Raw genomic sequence first — 17,772 nt, 5'->3', positions numbered from 1 at the left:
GTGAAAAAATGATTTTTTATTTTTACGGCTCTGCATTATAAACTTCTGTGAAGCACTTGTTGGGTCAAAGTGCTCACCACACATCTAGATAGGATCCATAGGGGGTCTACTTTCCAAAATGGTGTCACTTGTGGGGGGTTTCAATGTTTAGGCACATCAGGGGCTCTCCAAATGCAACATGGCGTCCCATCTCAATTCCAGTCAATTTTGCATTGAAAAGTCAAATGGCGCTCCTTTCCTTCCGAGCTCTGCCATGCGCCCAAACAGTGGTTTACCCCCACATATGGGGTATCAGCGTACTCAGGACAAATTGTACAACAAATTTTGTGGTCTATTTTCTCCTGTTACCCTTGGTAAAATAAAACAAATTGGAGCTGAAATAAACTTTGTGTGAAAAAAAGTTAAATGTTTATTTTTATTTAAACATTCCAAAAATTCCTGTGAAATACCTGAAGGGTTAGTAAACTTCTTGAAAGTGGTTTTGAGTACCTTGAGGGGTGCAGTTTTTAGAATGGTGTCACACTTGGGTATTTTCTATCATATAGACCCCTCAAAATGACTTCAAATGAGATGTGGTCCCTAAAAAAAAAAATGGTGTTGTAAAAATGAGAAATTGCTGGTCAACTTTTAACCCCTATAACTCCATCACACAAAAAAATTTTGGTTCCAAAATTGTGCTGATGTAAAGTAGACATGTGGGAAATGTTACTTATTAAGTATTTTGCGTGACATATGTCTGTGATTTAAGGGCATAAAAATTCAAAGTTGGAAAATTGCGAAATTTTCAAAATTTTCGCCAAATATTCGTTTTTTTCACAAATAAACGAAGTTATATCGAAGAAATTTTACCACTGTCATGAAGTACAATATGTCACGAGAAAACAATGTCAGAATAGCCAAGATCCGTTGAAGCGTTCCAGAGTTATAACCTCATAAAGGGACAGTGGTCAGAATTGTAAAAATTGGCCCGGTCATTAACGTGCAAACCACCCTTGGGGGTGAAGGGGTTAATCGGGGATTCAAGAATGTCTTCCCATTCCTCTTCCTGCATATCAGAAAGAAGTCCCCCCCACTTCCCCTTAATAGAGTTAACAGTAGACGCATCTCCCGAAGATAGCATATAGGTACTGTATATAGGGAGAAGATAAGACCTTGGGGGCCATGCGATTTAAGAATTCCTATCAAAGGTAGAGAGGATATAGCACGACCTGCACCCGCCTGTCTCATATATGATTGTACGGCTGACCTTAGCTGTAGATATCGGAAAAATTGGGATCTTGGTATATCATGCTTGGTTCGCAATTGCTCAAAAGACATGAAGACCCCCCCATCATACAGATCACCTATTGAGGAGACACCATGTCCGATCCAGAAGTCAGCGGACGGGTGATTCAATAAAATTGAAAAATAGCCATTTTTCCACAGGGGCATCTCCGCCACAATATCTTTAAATCCTACAGTTTTTTTAATTTGCCTCCAAACCGACCGCGCCAAGCGAAGCAAAGGTAACATACGAGGGATATTGATTTTTTCCAATTCTAGAAAGTTTAGTGGACAGTCCATTTGAGCCGCTTGAAGAAGATGACTTTCAGAGTTGGGAAGGTAATTATTGGGCATCCATTTATTAAGAGCTCTGACCTGACCAGCCAAATAATATAAATAGAAATCTGGCAACGCCGCCCCACCCCCTTGCTTTGATCTCTGTAGTGTAGACAGCTTAAGTTTGGGCCTAGATTTCCCCCATATGAAAGTTGTGATTTGAGAATTCAGACTTGTAAAGAAGAATTTTGGGATCAGCACAGCACTGTGTTGAAGGCAGTAACTGAGCTTGGGGAGCAATATCATTTTGATTAAGTTGACACGGCCGGCTACAGCGGAAGTTTGCTCCAAGCTGCAAATTTAAGTTTAACTAATTCTAACAACGGGAGTATATTAAGTTGTAGATCAGATCTACTACCTTGAGAGATATGTATACCCAAGTATTTAAAACTGGGTAGAATAGGGAGGTAGGAAAGGGTCCCAAGGCCGGGCAATGGATTATGGGAGAGGGACATCAACGCCAACTTATCCCAATTTATATAAAGGCCCGAGTGACTACTAAATTTATCTATAGTGGCAATTACCCGCGGTAATGTCACCTCCGCCTCATCCATAAATATCACCATGTCATCAGCATATAGACCAATAGTGTCCACACGACCAGCTATATTTATACCTTTAATATCAACAGAGGACCTTATACGTAACGCCAGGGCCTCTATCGCAAGGGCGCAGAGGGCCGGGGAGAGGGGGCACCCCTGGCGGGTCCCTCTATACACTATGTTCCAAATTATTATGCAAATTACATTTTTCTCAGATTTTCCTAAAAGGTTGGGGCAAATGACAGTTAGTCTAATAAAAGTCATCACCCGTTAGAATATACATTGAATTTTATTGAGAAACCTCCCAATGATAACAGTATAATCTCCAAAATGAATAAAAACTCAAAATGCACTGTTCCAAATTATTAGGCACAGTATAATTTCTAAACATTTGATATGTTTTTAAAAACTGAAATTGCTAATTTGTGGAATTTGCGGCATTAGGAGGTCACATTCACTGAACAAAAAAGCTATTTAACTCCAAAACATCCTAACAGGCCAAGTTACATGTTAACATAGGACCCCTTCTTTGATATCACCTTCACAATTCTTGCATCCATTGAACTTGTGAGTTTTTGGAGAGCTTCTGCTTGTATTTCTTTGCGTGAAGTCAGAATTGCCTCCCAGAGCTGCTGTTTTGGTGTGAACTGCCTCCCACCCTCATAGATCTTTTGCTTGATTATACTCCAAAGGTTCTCTATAGGGTTGAGGTCAGGGGAAGATGGTGGCCACACCATGAGTTTATCTCCTTTTATGCCCATAGCAGCCAATGACTCAGAGGTATTCTTTGCAGCATCAGATGGTACATTGTCATGCATGAAGATGATTTTGCTCTGAAGGCACGATTCTCCTTTTTATACCATGGAAGAAAGTTGTCAGTCAGAAACTTTATGTACTTTGCAGAGGTCATTTTCACACCTTTAGGAACCTTAAAGGGCCCTACCAGCTGTTTCCCCATGATTCCGGACCAAAACATGACTTCTTCACTCCTTGCTGATGTCGCAGCCTTGGTGGGACATGGTGGCCATCCACTACTCCATCCATCTGGACCATCCAAAGTTGCTCGACACTCATCAGTAAACAAGACTGTTGGAAAATTAGTCTTCATGTATGTCTGGGCCCACTGCAACTGTTTCTGCTTGTGAACACTGTTTAGGGGTGGCCGAATAGTAGGTTTATGCACCACAGCAAGCCTTTGAAGGATCCTACACCTTGAAGTTCGAGGGACTCCAGAGGCACCAGCAGCTTAAAATATCTGTTTGCTGGTTTGTAATGGCTTTTTAACAGCTGCTCTCTTAATCCGAAGAACTTGACTGGCAAAAACCTTCCTCATTCTGCCTTTATCAGCACGAACACGTCTGTGCTCAGATTCAGCCACAAATCTCTTCACAGTATGATGATCACGCTTAAGTTTTCGGGAAATATCTATTGTTTTCATCCCTTGACCAAGGCATTGCACTATTTGATGCTTTTCAGCAACAGAGAGATCCTTTTTATTTCCCATATTGCTTGAAACCTGTGACCTGCTTAATAATGTGGAACATCATTTTTAAGTAGTTTTCCTTTAATTAGAATCACCTGGAAAACTAATTATCACATGTGTTTCAGGTTGATTTCAGTGATCCATTGAGCCCTGAGACACAATACCATCCACAAGTTTATTTGAAAGACAAAACAATTAAATCTTTACGACACTTAAATCCAATTTGCATAATAATTTGGAACACAGTGTATAGTGAGAAGGATTTAGAGATGGAGCCGTTAACAATTATACGGGCCTTGGGTTTCATATATAATAGACCCACCCATTTCAAAAATTTATCCTCAAAGCCATACCTCTTCAAACATGCTGACAGGAAGGGCCACTCAAGAGAGTCAAAGGCCTTGGCCGCATCCAGCGATGCCAGTGCCCAGGAGTTATCTGGTAACAATGAGCTATACTGGACTACTGATTGGACCCGTCTAATATTGATAGAGGTATTTTTGCCCGGCATAAAACCCGTTTGGTCTGGATATATAAGGTCGAGTATGATCGAATTCAATCTTGTAGCTAGGATTTTGGTAAAGATTTTATAATCTACATTTACCAGTGAGATAGGCCTGTAAGATCCACATTCCAATGGGTCCTTCCCCTCCTTTTTTAGTATAATGATGTTTGCATCGTAAAATGTGTCCGGCATAGAACCCTCCTCCCACACCCCCCGGAACACTTTCAATAAGAGTGGTGCCAATATATCATGATACTTCCTGTATAATTCAATGGGAAACCCGTCTGGACCAGGGGCCTTCCCAGAGGCCATATCCATCAACGCATTCTCAACCTCCTCCAAAGTAAACTCCGTCCATAAAGGCTCGCTGAGCTGGGGTCAATAGGGGAAATGTTACATCTGATAAATAATCCAGGTTCTCAGAAATATCAAAGTCACACTTAGAAGTATATAGCGACTTATAATAATTGTGAAAACAGCAAAGTATCTCCTCATTTGAGGACACTAATGACCGGTCTGGTGTTCGAATCTGTAATATAGTATTGGAGACATTGTGTTGGCGTACCAAGAAAGCCAAAAATTTGCTAGCCTGGTTTCCCAATTCAAAATAGGATTGGCGAGTAAAAAATAGTTTACGTTTAGATTTAGTGTCTGTATGTTGAACATATAGCCTCTGGGATGTTAGCCACTCAAGTCTATTACCATTAGTTGGGTCAGATATATATGCGGACTCCGAGTCTTTTAGTCGTTGCTCCATCTCGTCATCCTCCCTCGAGGTCACCCTTTTTATGTAAGATACTGTAGAGGATAGACACCCCCTTAGATATGCCTTAAGGGCATCCCAAAATATATTAGTACTCTGGGGCTCCGAGTGAGATAAAATGAAGCCTTTCAGCTGGTTCACAGTTCTATCATTGGAATCTATCAACTTGAGCCAAAATGGAATCAATTTCCATACTATGCCGCCATTTGATTGCCCAAATTTAAGTTTAAGAACGACCGGACTGTGGTCCGATATTCCCCTGTTGCCATGTTCAACACTATCCACCCATGTTGCCAATCCTACAGATCCAAATATATAATCTAGGCGAGAGAGAGACCGTCTGGTAGACAAGTGACATGTATAGCCTTTTACCCCTCGATGACGTGTTCTCCACAAATCCAACCAACCACTTCCCTCCATAAATGAAGTCAATTGGGATGGAGCCTGAGAGGAGGGCTCCCCCACCACATCGTCATCTAGTCTCAGCCTGTCCAAGCGGGTATCCATGACCAGATTAAAATCTCCCATGCAGATGATGTTTGCGTCCGGAAAGCTTAAGGCAAAGCTCATTGCCATCCGAAGTATCGATAAATTAGCTGGAGGAGGGTTGTAAATACATAATATGACATATTCACGAGAGTTGATTAGCGCATGTACAAATACAAACCGACCTTCAGAATCCCTCCTAGCCTCCCTCATCTCCCATCTAACGTCTCTGTGAATTAACAGTGAGACCCCTCTCGAGTAACTAGTGTGAAACGCATGTATGGACCATTGCACCCACGGTTTCTGTACACACCAGGCCGTGTCCCTAGTCAGATGTGTCTCGACCAACGCTACAACGTGTGGGTGGTAGCGCTTGATCTGTGAGAATATCTTAATTTTTTTTCAGGGAGATTTGATGCCACGCACATTCCAGGTCATGTTTGTTATTTCAGACCCCATACTCACTCATCACAATATAGTAAACAGTATTGTCCGGGTAAAACCTAGGGACTACACATAGAGGCCGAGAGATCTGTTGGTGGCGATTTTTACCTATGAAACAAACATAGAAAAAGGAACAAACCAAAAACCAAACATTGTAGGATCATAGTCCCATGCTTCTATAATCGGATGAAAACGGGGATACCCTCGCTAAATTAAGCGTTCGGTATTGTTGGTAGGTTAGACACCCACATAGAAAGCTTCATTATATAATCATCCACTCAAGTACATTAGGATGTTTTAACATTGGACACCCCGTGGACCCATAGCCACTCAGCCGCCTCCCCCGGATCGGTGAAGAATATAGAGGAACCCTCATGAGCGATCTGCAGGCGAGCAGGATAAAGCATGGAGTATACAACATTCCGATCTCTGAGTTGTTTCTTAATTTCCAGGAACCGTGCCCACTGCTTCTGAAGCTCCATGGAGAAGTCTGGAAAGATCGAGATTGTGGGATTGTGGAACTTGATAGGGCTCTTTTGCCGTGCCATACGTAGGATAGCATCTCTATCTTTGCAGTTAAGAATACGCGCCAAAAAAGGTCTCGGAGGAGCTCCAGGGGAAAGGGGCTTCGTGGGGACCCTATGGGCCCTCTCCACAGAGAAGGTTGAGGAGAATTCACCTTCCAGAGAGGTTTTGAGCCAGTTCTACAGGAATTCCTCAGGTCGTTGGCGCTCCGAGCGCTCCGGTAAACCAATAATACGAATGTTATTCCGACGCAGTCTGTTCTCCAAGTCATCCGCTTTTTGTTTCCAGGCATTTATGGAGCCAGCCACCTTTGTCAATTTAGCCTCCATGGGCGTAATGGTATCTTCTATTTGTGACACTCTTGTTTCAACCTCCGTGATGCGTCCTCCCATAGCCTGCATATCTAGTCTCAGACGGCCCACCTCAGTGTGTACATCTTCTATCTTTTTAGTAAGAGAGGATCTGGTTAAGGAGATAGCCTGCATTAGTTGTTTAGAGGCCTGTTTAAGAGTTAACTCATCCTGTTCCCCCTCCTGATTACTATCAGAAGAACGGCCTCTACGCTGAACTTGCGAGGGGGTATTCCTGAGGGTCCGCCCACCATCCGAGCGGTCCTCTCTAGCATATTGTTTCAGTCTATCAGACCACACAGCCAATTTGTTGCCTAACCACATGATAGGTCATAACTTAGACTGGTAGGGAGTCCAACCAATGGGCCCCACAGATTACCAAACCCATTTTAATTCCCTTCAGAATGAAGCTCTCCACTCCATTCATTCTCTTTGGGACGGCTGGAGAAAGTTGAGCCGCAGTTCTCCGCAACCTTGTAGAGAATGATGAAGCAATAGCTGATCATGTGCACCTCCCCTCCTTCAGTCTGAAAGGGGTAAAAGTGCCCTGTTCTGACAATCGGTGAGGGTCTCTGCAGTCGTAACCCAACTGATTCATAAGTCAACACCTATCCAGTGGATTCTTTTCACCAGAAAACCCCTTTAAGTGCCCTAAGCTGGTCCAGTGATTACCTTGATAATGTGTTGGATCAATGAGAAATGCATTTCAAGCATGGGTTCTAGAATTGTAGAATGGAGAGTAGGTGATTTCTGAGCATAGTATCCTGTGCAGCCGTGTGGGTCTCATCACTGCACTCACTGTGATGAGTCCTCTCTAAAGGTGACCATACTCATTAGATGAATTTTGAAGATACTTGCTAAAGTCGGTGAGATCAGCCAACTAAAGGGTGCTCTCTACTTTCAAAGAAGGGGTGGGCATTTTGAATTTGAACGTGAAATGGTGAAAACTTCTTGATATTACAATGATCATTTTTATTTCTATATCACCACAGCACTTTACAATTCAGAGGGGACATGTACAAACAAGACATTACAGAGTAACACATAATTCATCAAATACAAAGAGGAATGAGGTTACAATCTGTGAGCAAATAGGGGTGACCCATAATGTGCTTGTATGGCGCAACCATCAATATAATAAGGGTATTCAAATAATGCTGCAAGAAACAGCCATCCGTCAGTATCTGTACAAGTTCAGATACAAAGTGCTACTGAGTGCATGGAGGTTATGAGAACAAATTATAGAAGTGTCCAGATTGTGAAGAAAAGTTAGGAAGGGAGAACACAGAATAGTTAATTAGTGTGGTGAGGTGATAGGCCAGTCTAATGAAATGTGTTTTTTAGAGCACACTTAAACTGTGTATACTGGGAATGAATTTGATTGTCTACCGTAGTGCATTCCAGAGAACTGGTGCAGCATGACAGAAGTTTTGGAGATGTGAGTGAAAAGTTCGGATTGTAGGAGATTACAGTGTTTAGTCATTGGTGGAACAAAGAACACGGGTTAGGTGGTAAACAGAGCGGAGGGAACAAATGTAGGGCAGTGCAGAACTGTGAAGAGTTTTTTGGGTGAGAGTGATAAGTTTACCCATCTGCTACTGAGTACAATATAATCAGTGCAATGGCTGGCACAGTGTGGAGGCATCAGTGTAGTGACTGGACAGAAATATTACTCTGGCTGTTGCATTCAGTATAGATTAGAGATGGGAGTGTTTACTAAGAAGGAGAATGATTAGTGGAAATAAGGTAAGGTTGAATTCTTGGAATGTTTTTATATAGGGAATAAAGGAAATATCTGACTCAAATATAACCTCAAGACAGAGTGTGTTGCTTGGGAACTGTAGTTGAGCCACTCACAGAAATACTATCAGGTTTAAGTAGATTAGAAGAAGGAGGAAACACAATTAAAGTTTTTGATTCAGTTTCAGATAGAGGGAGGACATAATGTTAGAGATAACGGACAGACAATCACTGGTATTATGTAATAATGCAGAATTGCTGACTGGAGACTGTGTATAATTTGTCATTAGCATAGGGATGAAACTGAAAACCAAATCTGTTGATTTTTCCAGGAGGGGTGGTTTATAGAGAGTAGAAGGGGGCTGAACCCTGAGGAACCCCAACAATAAGGGGAAAGTAGGGGAAGAAGAGCCATCAATTGATACACTGAAAGGACGATCAGAGTGGTAGGAGGAGAGCCAAGAGAGAATGGTGTCCTTGAGACAGAGCGGAGCATAGTGAGGAGGAGCTGGTGGGCAATAGGGTCAAATACTGCAGAAAGATGCAGGAGAATCAGCAGAGAGTAGTGGCCATTAGATTTATCTGTAAGTAGAGTGTTGGAGACTTTAGTAAGGCTTCTTTCACACTTCCATTGGTACAGGGCCGTCACAAAGCGTCGGCGCGACGTACTGACGGACAGTGGTGATTTTTTGCACATTGTGGGCAGCGAACGCAGTGTTTCGACGCGTCCGCTGCCCATTGTGAAGTCCCAGGGAGGAGGGGGTGGAGTTCCAGCCGCGCCTGCACAGTTCAAAATGCAGGACTTGACGTACGAAAAAACGTTCCCTTGAACGTTTTTTCGCTGCGACGGTCCGCCAAATACCGACGCATCCAGTGCATGACGTATGGCACGTGTGTCCATACGTCGCGATGCTTCGGTAATACAAGTCTATGGAGAAAAAATGCATCTTGCGGGCAACTTTGCAGGATGCGTTCTTTCTCCAAAACAACGCTTTGCGACGGAGGCCAAACGACGGAAGTGTGAAAGAAGCATAAGGGACGTTTCTGTAGAGTGTAAAGGGTTCAGAAGAGTTATCTGAGAGATGGCGGATTAGATACAGAGCAGACCAAGCGTAGAGAAGTTACAGTGGCTTGCTGAAGTATTCACCCCCTTGGCTTTTTGAGATTAGATACAGAGCAGACCAAGCGTGCAGAAGTTACAGTGGCTTGCTGAAGTATTCACCCCCTTGGCTTTTTACCTATTTTATTACATTACAACCTGTGTTTAAATACTTTTGTAACCCCTTTTGTGTGTGATGCATCTGCACTAAATAGTCTGCCAGTGAAGCGATAAAAATATAGGCATAAATTAAATGTATGGGATCAAATAACTAAAAATTGGCATGTGCATATGTATTCACCCCTTTCTCCTTTGCCTCATTGGGGGACACAGCCCGTGGGTGTATGCTGCTGCCACTAGGAGGCTGACACTAAGTGATACAAAGAAAGTTAGCTCCTCTTCTGCAGTATACACCCTCCTGCTGGCTCCCAGAGAACCAGTTCATGCTTAGTGTCCGTAGGAGGCACACGGACGGGTCTGCTATTCAGACCAAAAGCTCATTTTATTTTTACAATTTTTACATTTTTGAATTTATATTTTACAATTTAATGAAGGGGCAACGGATCCTTTCAAGGCTCTGATCTCTCCGGACCATCAACAGGCAAGCACGGAGAGTGTCGCCTATCCGTATCCTCTTTTGCGACGTGGGATGCCACACCTGAGCTGATTCTTAGGGGCGATGGGTCCCTTCAAGGGCACAGATCTCCCCACACCTTTAACGGATGAGCACATGGAGCGTCGCCTCCATGTACTCTCCTCCGGAGCCAGGCCTATTGCCGGACATTCAGCCCTGTCCCATCCTAGGAGATTAACCCCTTGGATGTACAGAGGCCCGCCTCGTGGCGTCAGAGCAGCCCCCACTGCACCTCCACTGTTAAAGCGGATGGTACAAGGAGGCGGACGGTCCCTCTCCACCTCCCTTCTAAAGGGATGGTGGATTGAGGGTTTTCCCCCCTATCCCTGCACTGTCCAAACCAGCAGCAGCACAGGAGGACCTGCAGCAAGCTGCCTTACCTACCACCCGGCGGCCTCTCCGGGTAAGTGCCAGGGCTGGAGGGCTCCTTTCAAGCGGTCTGGGGCGGCGCTGGGTAAGGGGGACCCATTCTCATGGCGGGGGCGCGCATGAAGCCCCTAAAAATTTCTGAAGCAAGCAATTAACTTATTAAGTCACATGCTTAGATTGCACACAGGTGTTCGTCCTGTCAAAAGTGTCACATGGTCTGTCAGTATATACACACTTTTTCTGAACTGCCACACCATTAAGCAAGAGGCACCACTAACCAAACAACACCATGAAGACTAAAGAGATCTCCAAACATGTCAGTGACAAAGTTGTTGAGAAGTACAAGTCAGGGTTGGGTTATTAAAAAAAAAATATCCCAATCTCTGATCCCAGGAAGCACCATCAAATCCATTATCAGCAAATGGAAAGAACACGGTACCAAGACTTACCTGCTAAAAGAAGGCCGCCCACCAAAACTCAGCCCGGGCAAGGAAGGCATTAATCAGAGAGGCAACACAGAATCCAAAGATAACCCTGAAGTAGCTGCAGAATTTCCAAGCAGAGACTGGAGTATCTGTCCATATGACCACAATAAGCCGTACACTCCATAGAGGTGGCCTCTATGGCAGAGCAGGCAGAAAAAAAGCTTTACTTAGACACAAAAATTATAAGACTCATTTTGAGTTTGTCAAAAGACATGTGGGACACTCCCCAAATGTATGGAGGAAGGTGCTGTGGTCAGATGAGACAAAAATTAGTAAATGCTGCAAACTGGTAAACACTATGTCTGGCATCAAGCCAATACAGCTCATCATCACATCAAGAGTACCATCCACACAGTGAAACATGGAGGTTGCAGCATCATTCTGTGGGTCTGTTTTTTGGCAGCAGGGACAGGGAAAATGGTTTGAGTCGAGGGGAAAATGGATGGCGCAAAATACAGGGATATTCTTGACTGGGGTGGAGGTTCAACTTCCAACAAGACAATGACCCAAAGAATACTGCTAAAGCAACACTCAAGTGGTTTAAGGGGAAACATGTAAATGTTTTGGAGTGGCCTAGCCAAAGCCCAGACCTTCATCAAATTGAGAATCTGTAGTCAGACTTGAAGATTGCTGTTGACCAGAGGAAAATAAATAAACTTGAAGGAGCTGGGGTAGTTTTGCTTGAGTAATGGGCAAAAATCCCAGTGGCAAGATTTAGAAAGCTCATAGAGACTTATTCAAAGCAACTTGCAGCTGTAATTGCCACAAAAGGAGGCTCTGCAAAATACTGACTTCAGGGGGGTGAATAGTTATGCACTTTTCAGTTGTCCTATTTGTTGATTTGCGTTAAAAAAACAAACAAATTTTCACAGTTGTAGGCATGTTCTTAACATGAACTGATGCAAAACACAAAAACTGCCAGGTGGGTGAATACTTTCACAAGCCACTGTAAAGAGGAGATTATAGACATGTCTGTAGTTAGCAGAGCAGTTCTAGTCAAGGGATAGTTGTTTTTTTTTTTTTTAATTAACTGGGTTATGACAGCATGTTTGAATAAAGAGGGAAAGATACCAGAAGAAAGAGTGGTTAAATATTTGTTAGGTAGGTAGTGACAGCTGAGGACTGAAGGTGAGAGGGCGTAGGGTCACTGGTGCAGGTAGTAGGGTGAGGAGAAGCTAGGAGCATGGTAACAACTTTTTCTTATGTGATTGGTTCAAAGATGGAAACTGAACTTGATGAATTGTGGGAGAGGAGATGATTCATGCAATTACTAGATTGGGAAAAAATTGGCCATAAGTGGATTGATTGTCAGCACAGAGGTTGGTGATGGAGTGCTGCACTTTAGGACTGAGGAGAGAGTGAAAAGTGTCAGTCATTTTGGATTGTTAGTGATGTGATGAAGTAGGCTTGTTTGGCAAGATAAAGGGCAAAGCTAAAGCGATATATTTTGAGCACAAACTTATAATGGATAAATTCAAAATGCCAAAAAAGATATTCTCCACACACATTCGGCACACCTAGAACACTGCTGGAGAAAACGTGTTTGCAGCATGTGCCAGGCTTGCCGTCCCCTGTGGCGGGTTTTCCTGTGTGTGTAGGGGTAGGGGGTGCTGTTTCATCAAGGGCACTTTTTCAGAGGCTTGTAATGTTTCAAAGCGGAGTTGGAACATGAGAGGGAGGAGATTGGGGCCAGTAGTGACTGCACATTATTCACACGTCGCTGGGCATTGATGGCACGTGGATTTCTGGATATGTGATATGTAGGGATGTCCTGAGTGGAGCAACTAATTTTGACAGTGAAGGAAAGAACGTTGTGGTCAGATAGCGTAAGAGGGGAGTTGGTGAAATCATACACTGGGCAAACTCTGAAGAAGATGAGGTCCAGTGTATTCCCATCTTCATGTGTAGGAGAGCTGGTAAGTTGTGAAAGGCCTAGTTAAGAAATGGGATGCAACATGAGTAGAAGATGTGGAGAGTGGCTTCTTGTCTTACATAACATACAGCATTTGTATAGGAAGCTACTGATAAATAGCTTTTACTGCTTTTCTTGCAATACCAATATTTCAGAATTACAAGAAATATCAGTTTAATTGCTTCTGTATTTACAGGAAGTTTTTGAACAGCTTACAGAAGACCTAGAAGAGAGAGAAGATATGGTCCTGTCTCTTGAAGATGTGATGGACAAAATTACCAAAGAAAACCACATACTTAAACAGAAAGAGAATGACCTAAAGGTGCTTACTATATTGCCATGTTTTACAACTCGAAAAAGCTAAGGTTAACTAAGTACTGTATATACTCGAGTATAAGTCGACCCGAGTGTAAGCCGAGACCCCTAATTTTGCCACAAAAAACTGGGAAAACTTAATGACTCGAGTATAGGCCTATGGTGGAAAATGCAGCAGCTACCGGTAAATTTCAAAAATAAAAATAGGTACCAATAAAAGTAAAATTAATTGAGAAATCAGTAGGTTAAGTGTTTTTGAATATCCATATTGAATCAGGAGCCCCATATAATGCTCCATACAGTTCATGATGGGCCCCATAAGATGCTCCATACAAAATATGCCCCATATAATGCTCCATACAGTTTGATGGGCCCCATAAGATGCTCCATACAAAATACGCCCCATATAATGCTCCATACAGTTTATGATGGGCCCCATAAGATGCTCCATACAGTTCATGATGGGCCCCATAAGATGCTCCATATTAAAATATGCCCCATATAATGCTGCACAAAGGTTAATAATGGCCCCATAAGATGTTCCATAGACACATTTGCCCCATACAGTACTGCATAAAGGTTAATAAGGGCCCCATAAGATGCTCCATAGAGACATTTGCCCCATATAATGCTGCACAAATGTTGATTATGGCCCCATAAGATGCTCCATAAAGATATTTGCCCCATATAATGCTGCACAAACGTTGATTATGGCCCCATAAGATGCTCCATAGAGACATTTGCCCCATATAATGCTGCACAAACGTTGATAATGGCCCCATAAGATGCTCCATAAAGCTATTTGCCCCATATAGTGCTGCACAAACGTTGATTATGGCCCCATAAGATGCTCCAGAGATATTTGCCACATATAATGCTGCACAAATGTTGATTATGGCCCCATAAGATGCTCCATAGAGACATTTGCCCCATATAATGCTGCACAAACGTTGATAATGGCCCCATAAGATGCTCCATAAAGCTATTTGCCCCATATAGTGCTACACAAACGTTGATTATGGCCCCATAAGATGCTCCGTAAAGGTATTTGCCCCATATAATGCTGCACAAACGTTGATGATTATTATTATTATTATTTACAGTGGGGCAAAAAAGTATTTAGTCAGTCAGCAATAGTGCAAGTTCCACCACTTAAAAAGATGAGAGGCGTCTGTAATTTACATCATAGGTAGACCTCAACTATGGGAGACAAACTGAGAAAAAAAAATCCAGAAAATCACATTGTCTGTTTTGTTATCATTTTATTTGCATATTATGGTGGAAAATAAGTATTTGGTCAGAAACAAAATTTCATCTCAATACTTTGTAATATATCCTTTGTTGGCAATGACAGAGGTCAAACGTTTTCTGTAAGTCTTCACAAGGTTGCCACACACTGTTGTTGGTATGTTGGCCCATTCCTCCATGCAGATCTCCTCTAGAGCAGTGATGTCTTTGGCTTTTCGCTTGGCAACACGGACTTTCAACTCCCTCCAAAGGTTTTCTATAGGGTTGAGATCTGGAGATTGGCTAGGCCACTCCAGGACCTTGAAATGCTTCTTACGAAGCCACTCCTTCATTGCCCTGGTAGTGTGCTTTGGATCACTGTCATGTTGAAAGACCCAGCCACGTTTCACCTTCAATGCCCTTGCTGATGGAAGGAGGTTTGCACTCAAAATCTCACGATACATGGCCCCATTCATTCTTTCATGTACCCGGATCAGTCGTCCTGGCCCCTTTGCAGAGAAACAGCCCCAAAGCATGATGTTTCCACCACCATGCTTTACAGTAGGTATGGTGTTTGATGGATGCAACTCAGTATTCTTTTTCCTCCAAACACGACAAGTTGTGTTTCTACCAAACAGTTCCAGTTTGGTTTCATCAGACCATAGGACATTCTCCCAAAACTCCTCTGGATCATCCAAATGCTCTCTAGCAAACTTCAGACGGGCCCGGACATGTACTGGCTTAAGCAGTGGGACACGTCTGGCACTGCAGGATCTGAGTCCATGGTGGCGTAGTGTGTTACTTATGGTAGGCCTTGTTACATTGGTCCCAGCTCTCTGCAGTTCATTCACTAGGTCCCCCCGCGTGGTTCTGGGATTTTTGCTCACCGTTCTTGTGATCATTCTGACCCCACGGGGTGGGATTTTGCGTGGAGCCCCAGATCGAGGGAGATTATCAGTGGTCTTGAATGTCTTCCATTTTCTTATTATTGCTCCCACTGTTGATTTCTTCACTCCAAGCTGGTTGGCTATTGCAGATTCAGTCTTCCCAGCCTGGTGCAGGGCTACAATTTTGTTTCTGGTGTCCTTTGACAGCTCTTTGGTCTTCACCATAGTGGAGTTTGGAGTCAGACTGTTTGAGGGTGTGCACAGGTGTCTTTTTATACTGATAACAAGTTTAAACAGGTGCCATTACTACAGGTAATGAGTGGAGGAAAGAGGAGACTCTTAAAGAAGAAGTTACAGGTCTGTGAGAGCCAGAAATCTGGATTGTTTGTTTCTGACCAAATACTTATTTTCCACCATAATATGCAAATAAAATGATAAAAAAAAAGACAATGTGATCTTCTGGATTTTTTTTTCTCAGTTTGTCTCCCATAGTTGAGGTCTACCTATGATGTAAATTACAGACGCCTCTCATCTTTTTAAGTGGTGGAACTTGCACTATTGCTGAATGACTAAATACTTTTTTGCCCCACTGTATTTATATAGCACCATTAATTCCATGGTGCTGTACATGAGAAAGGGGGTTACATACAGAGTTATAGATATCATTTACAGTAAACAGGTTTACAGTGACACACTGGTACAGAGGGGAGAGGACCCTGTCCTTGCGGACTTACATTCTATGGGATAGTGGGGAAAAGACAGAAGGTAGGGGTGAGGCGGCGGCGGCTCTGGCGGTGGTGAGGCGGCGGCTCGGTTATTGTAGGCTGTAGGCTTTCCTGAAGAGATGGGTTTTCAGGTTCCGTCTGAAGGATCCGAGGGTGGTGGATAATCGGACGTGTTGAGGCATGGAATTCCAGAGGATGGGGGATATTCGGGAGAAATCTTGGAGGCGATTGTGTGAGGAACGAATAAGTGTGGAGGAGAGTAGGAGGTCTTGGGATGAACGAAGATTACGTGAGGGAAGATAGTGGGAGATTAGTTCAGAGATATAGGGAGGGGACAGGTTGTGGATGGCTTTGTAGATCAGTGTTAGTAGTTTGAACTGGATTCGTTGGGGGATTGGGAGCCAGTGGAGGGATTTGCGGAGGGGAGAAGCAGGGGAGTAGCGAGGAGAGAGGTGGATTAGGCGAGCAGCAGAGTTGAGGACAGACTGGAGTGGTGCAAGAGAGTTAGCGGGGAGGCCACAGAGGAGGGTGTTGCAGTAATCGAGGCGGGAGATGATGAGAGCATGCACAAGAGTTTTGGTAGATTGTGGACTGAGGAAGGAACGGATTCTGGCAATATTTTTGAGTTGGAGGCGACAGGAGGTGGCAAGAGCTTGGACGTGAGGTTTGAAGGACAGGGCAGAGTCAAGAGTTACTCCGAGGCAGCGGATTTCAGGAGCGGGAGAGAGCGTGATGCCGTTCACCATAATAAATAGATTGGGTAGGGGGGATACGTGAGGTGGGGGAAAGATGATGAATTCGGTTTTGTCTACATTGAGTTTTAGGAAGCGATAGGTGAAGAAGGAGGATATGGCTGACAGACACTTCGGGATTCTGGACAGTAGGGAGGTGACATCTGGGCCAGAGAGGTAGATCTGAGTGTCGTCTGCATACAGGTGGTACTGGAAACCATGGGACTTTGAGTTGTCCTAGGCCAAGGGTATAGATGGAAAAAAGTAGGGGTCCTAGGACAGAGCCTTGAGGGACTCCAACAGAGAGAGGGCGGGATGAGGAGGTAGTGTGGGAGTGGGAAATGCTAAATGTGCGGTTGGATAGGTATGAGGCAATCCAGGACAGGGCGAGGTCTTTGATGCCAAGGGAAGAAAGAATCTGTAGCAGTAGGCAGTGATCGACTGTGTCGAAAGCAGAGGACAGGTCAAGAAGGAGGAGGATGGCCCCATAAGATGCTCCATAAAGATATTTGCCCCATATAGTGCTGCACAAACGTTGATTATGGCCCCATAAGATGCTCCATAGAGATATTTGCCCTATGTAGTGCTGCACAAACGTTGATTATGGCCCCATAAGATGCTCCATAAAGATATTTGCCCCATATAGTGCTGCACAAACATTGAATATGGCCCCATAAGATGCTCCATAAAGATATTTGCCCCATATGCTGTTGCTGCGATTAAAAAAAGAAAAAAAAATGACATACTCACCTCTCGTCGCTCAGGCACCCGGCACTTGCAATATTCACCTGTCCTCGTTCCAACGCCGCTGTGTCTGTCTTCTGCGTCCTCTGCACTAACGTTCAGGCAGAGGGCGTGGACTAACCACGTCATTGCGCCCTCTGACCTGAGCGTCACTGCAGAGGACGCAAAAGACAGAGCTGCGCCAGAACGAGGACAGGTGAATATCGC

General features: G+C 43.7%; 1 protein-coding gene across 2 annotated transcripts in view; it reads left to right on the top strand.

The window, feature by feature from the left end:
• CCPG1 (cell cycle progression 1) overlaps window positions 1–17,772 on the top strand; it is a 95,995-nt gene that overhangs the window by 69,339 nt on the left and 8,884 nt on the right. For both annotated transcript variants that reach the window (XM_077263775.1, XM_077263776.1), the window contains exon 8: window positions 13,133–13,258. In XM_077263775.1, the coding sequence (XP_077119890.1) occupies window positions 13,133–13,258 (126 nt within the window). The remainder of the gene's footprint in view (window positions 1–13,132; window positions 13,259–17,772) is intronic.

Source organism: Ranitomeya variabilis, chromosome 5, assembly GCF_051348905.1.
Source record: "Ranitomeya variabilis isolate aRanVar5 chromosome 5, aRanVar5.hap1, whole genome shotgun sequence".
In the NCBI taxonomy this organism is placed as follows: domain Eukaryota; kingdom Metazoa; phylum Chordata; class Amphibia; order Anura; family Dendrobatidae; genus Ranitomeya; species Ranitomeya variabilis.
The sequence above is the reverse complement of the archived record's forward strand: the minus strand, read 5'-3'. Positions and strand labels throughout refer to the sequence as shown.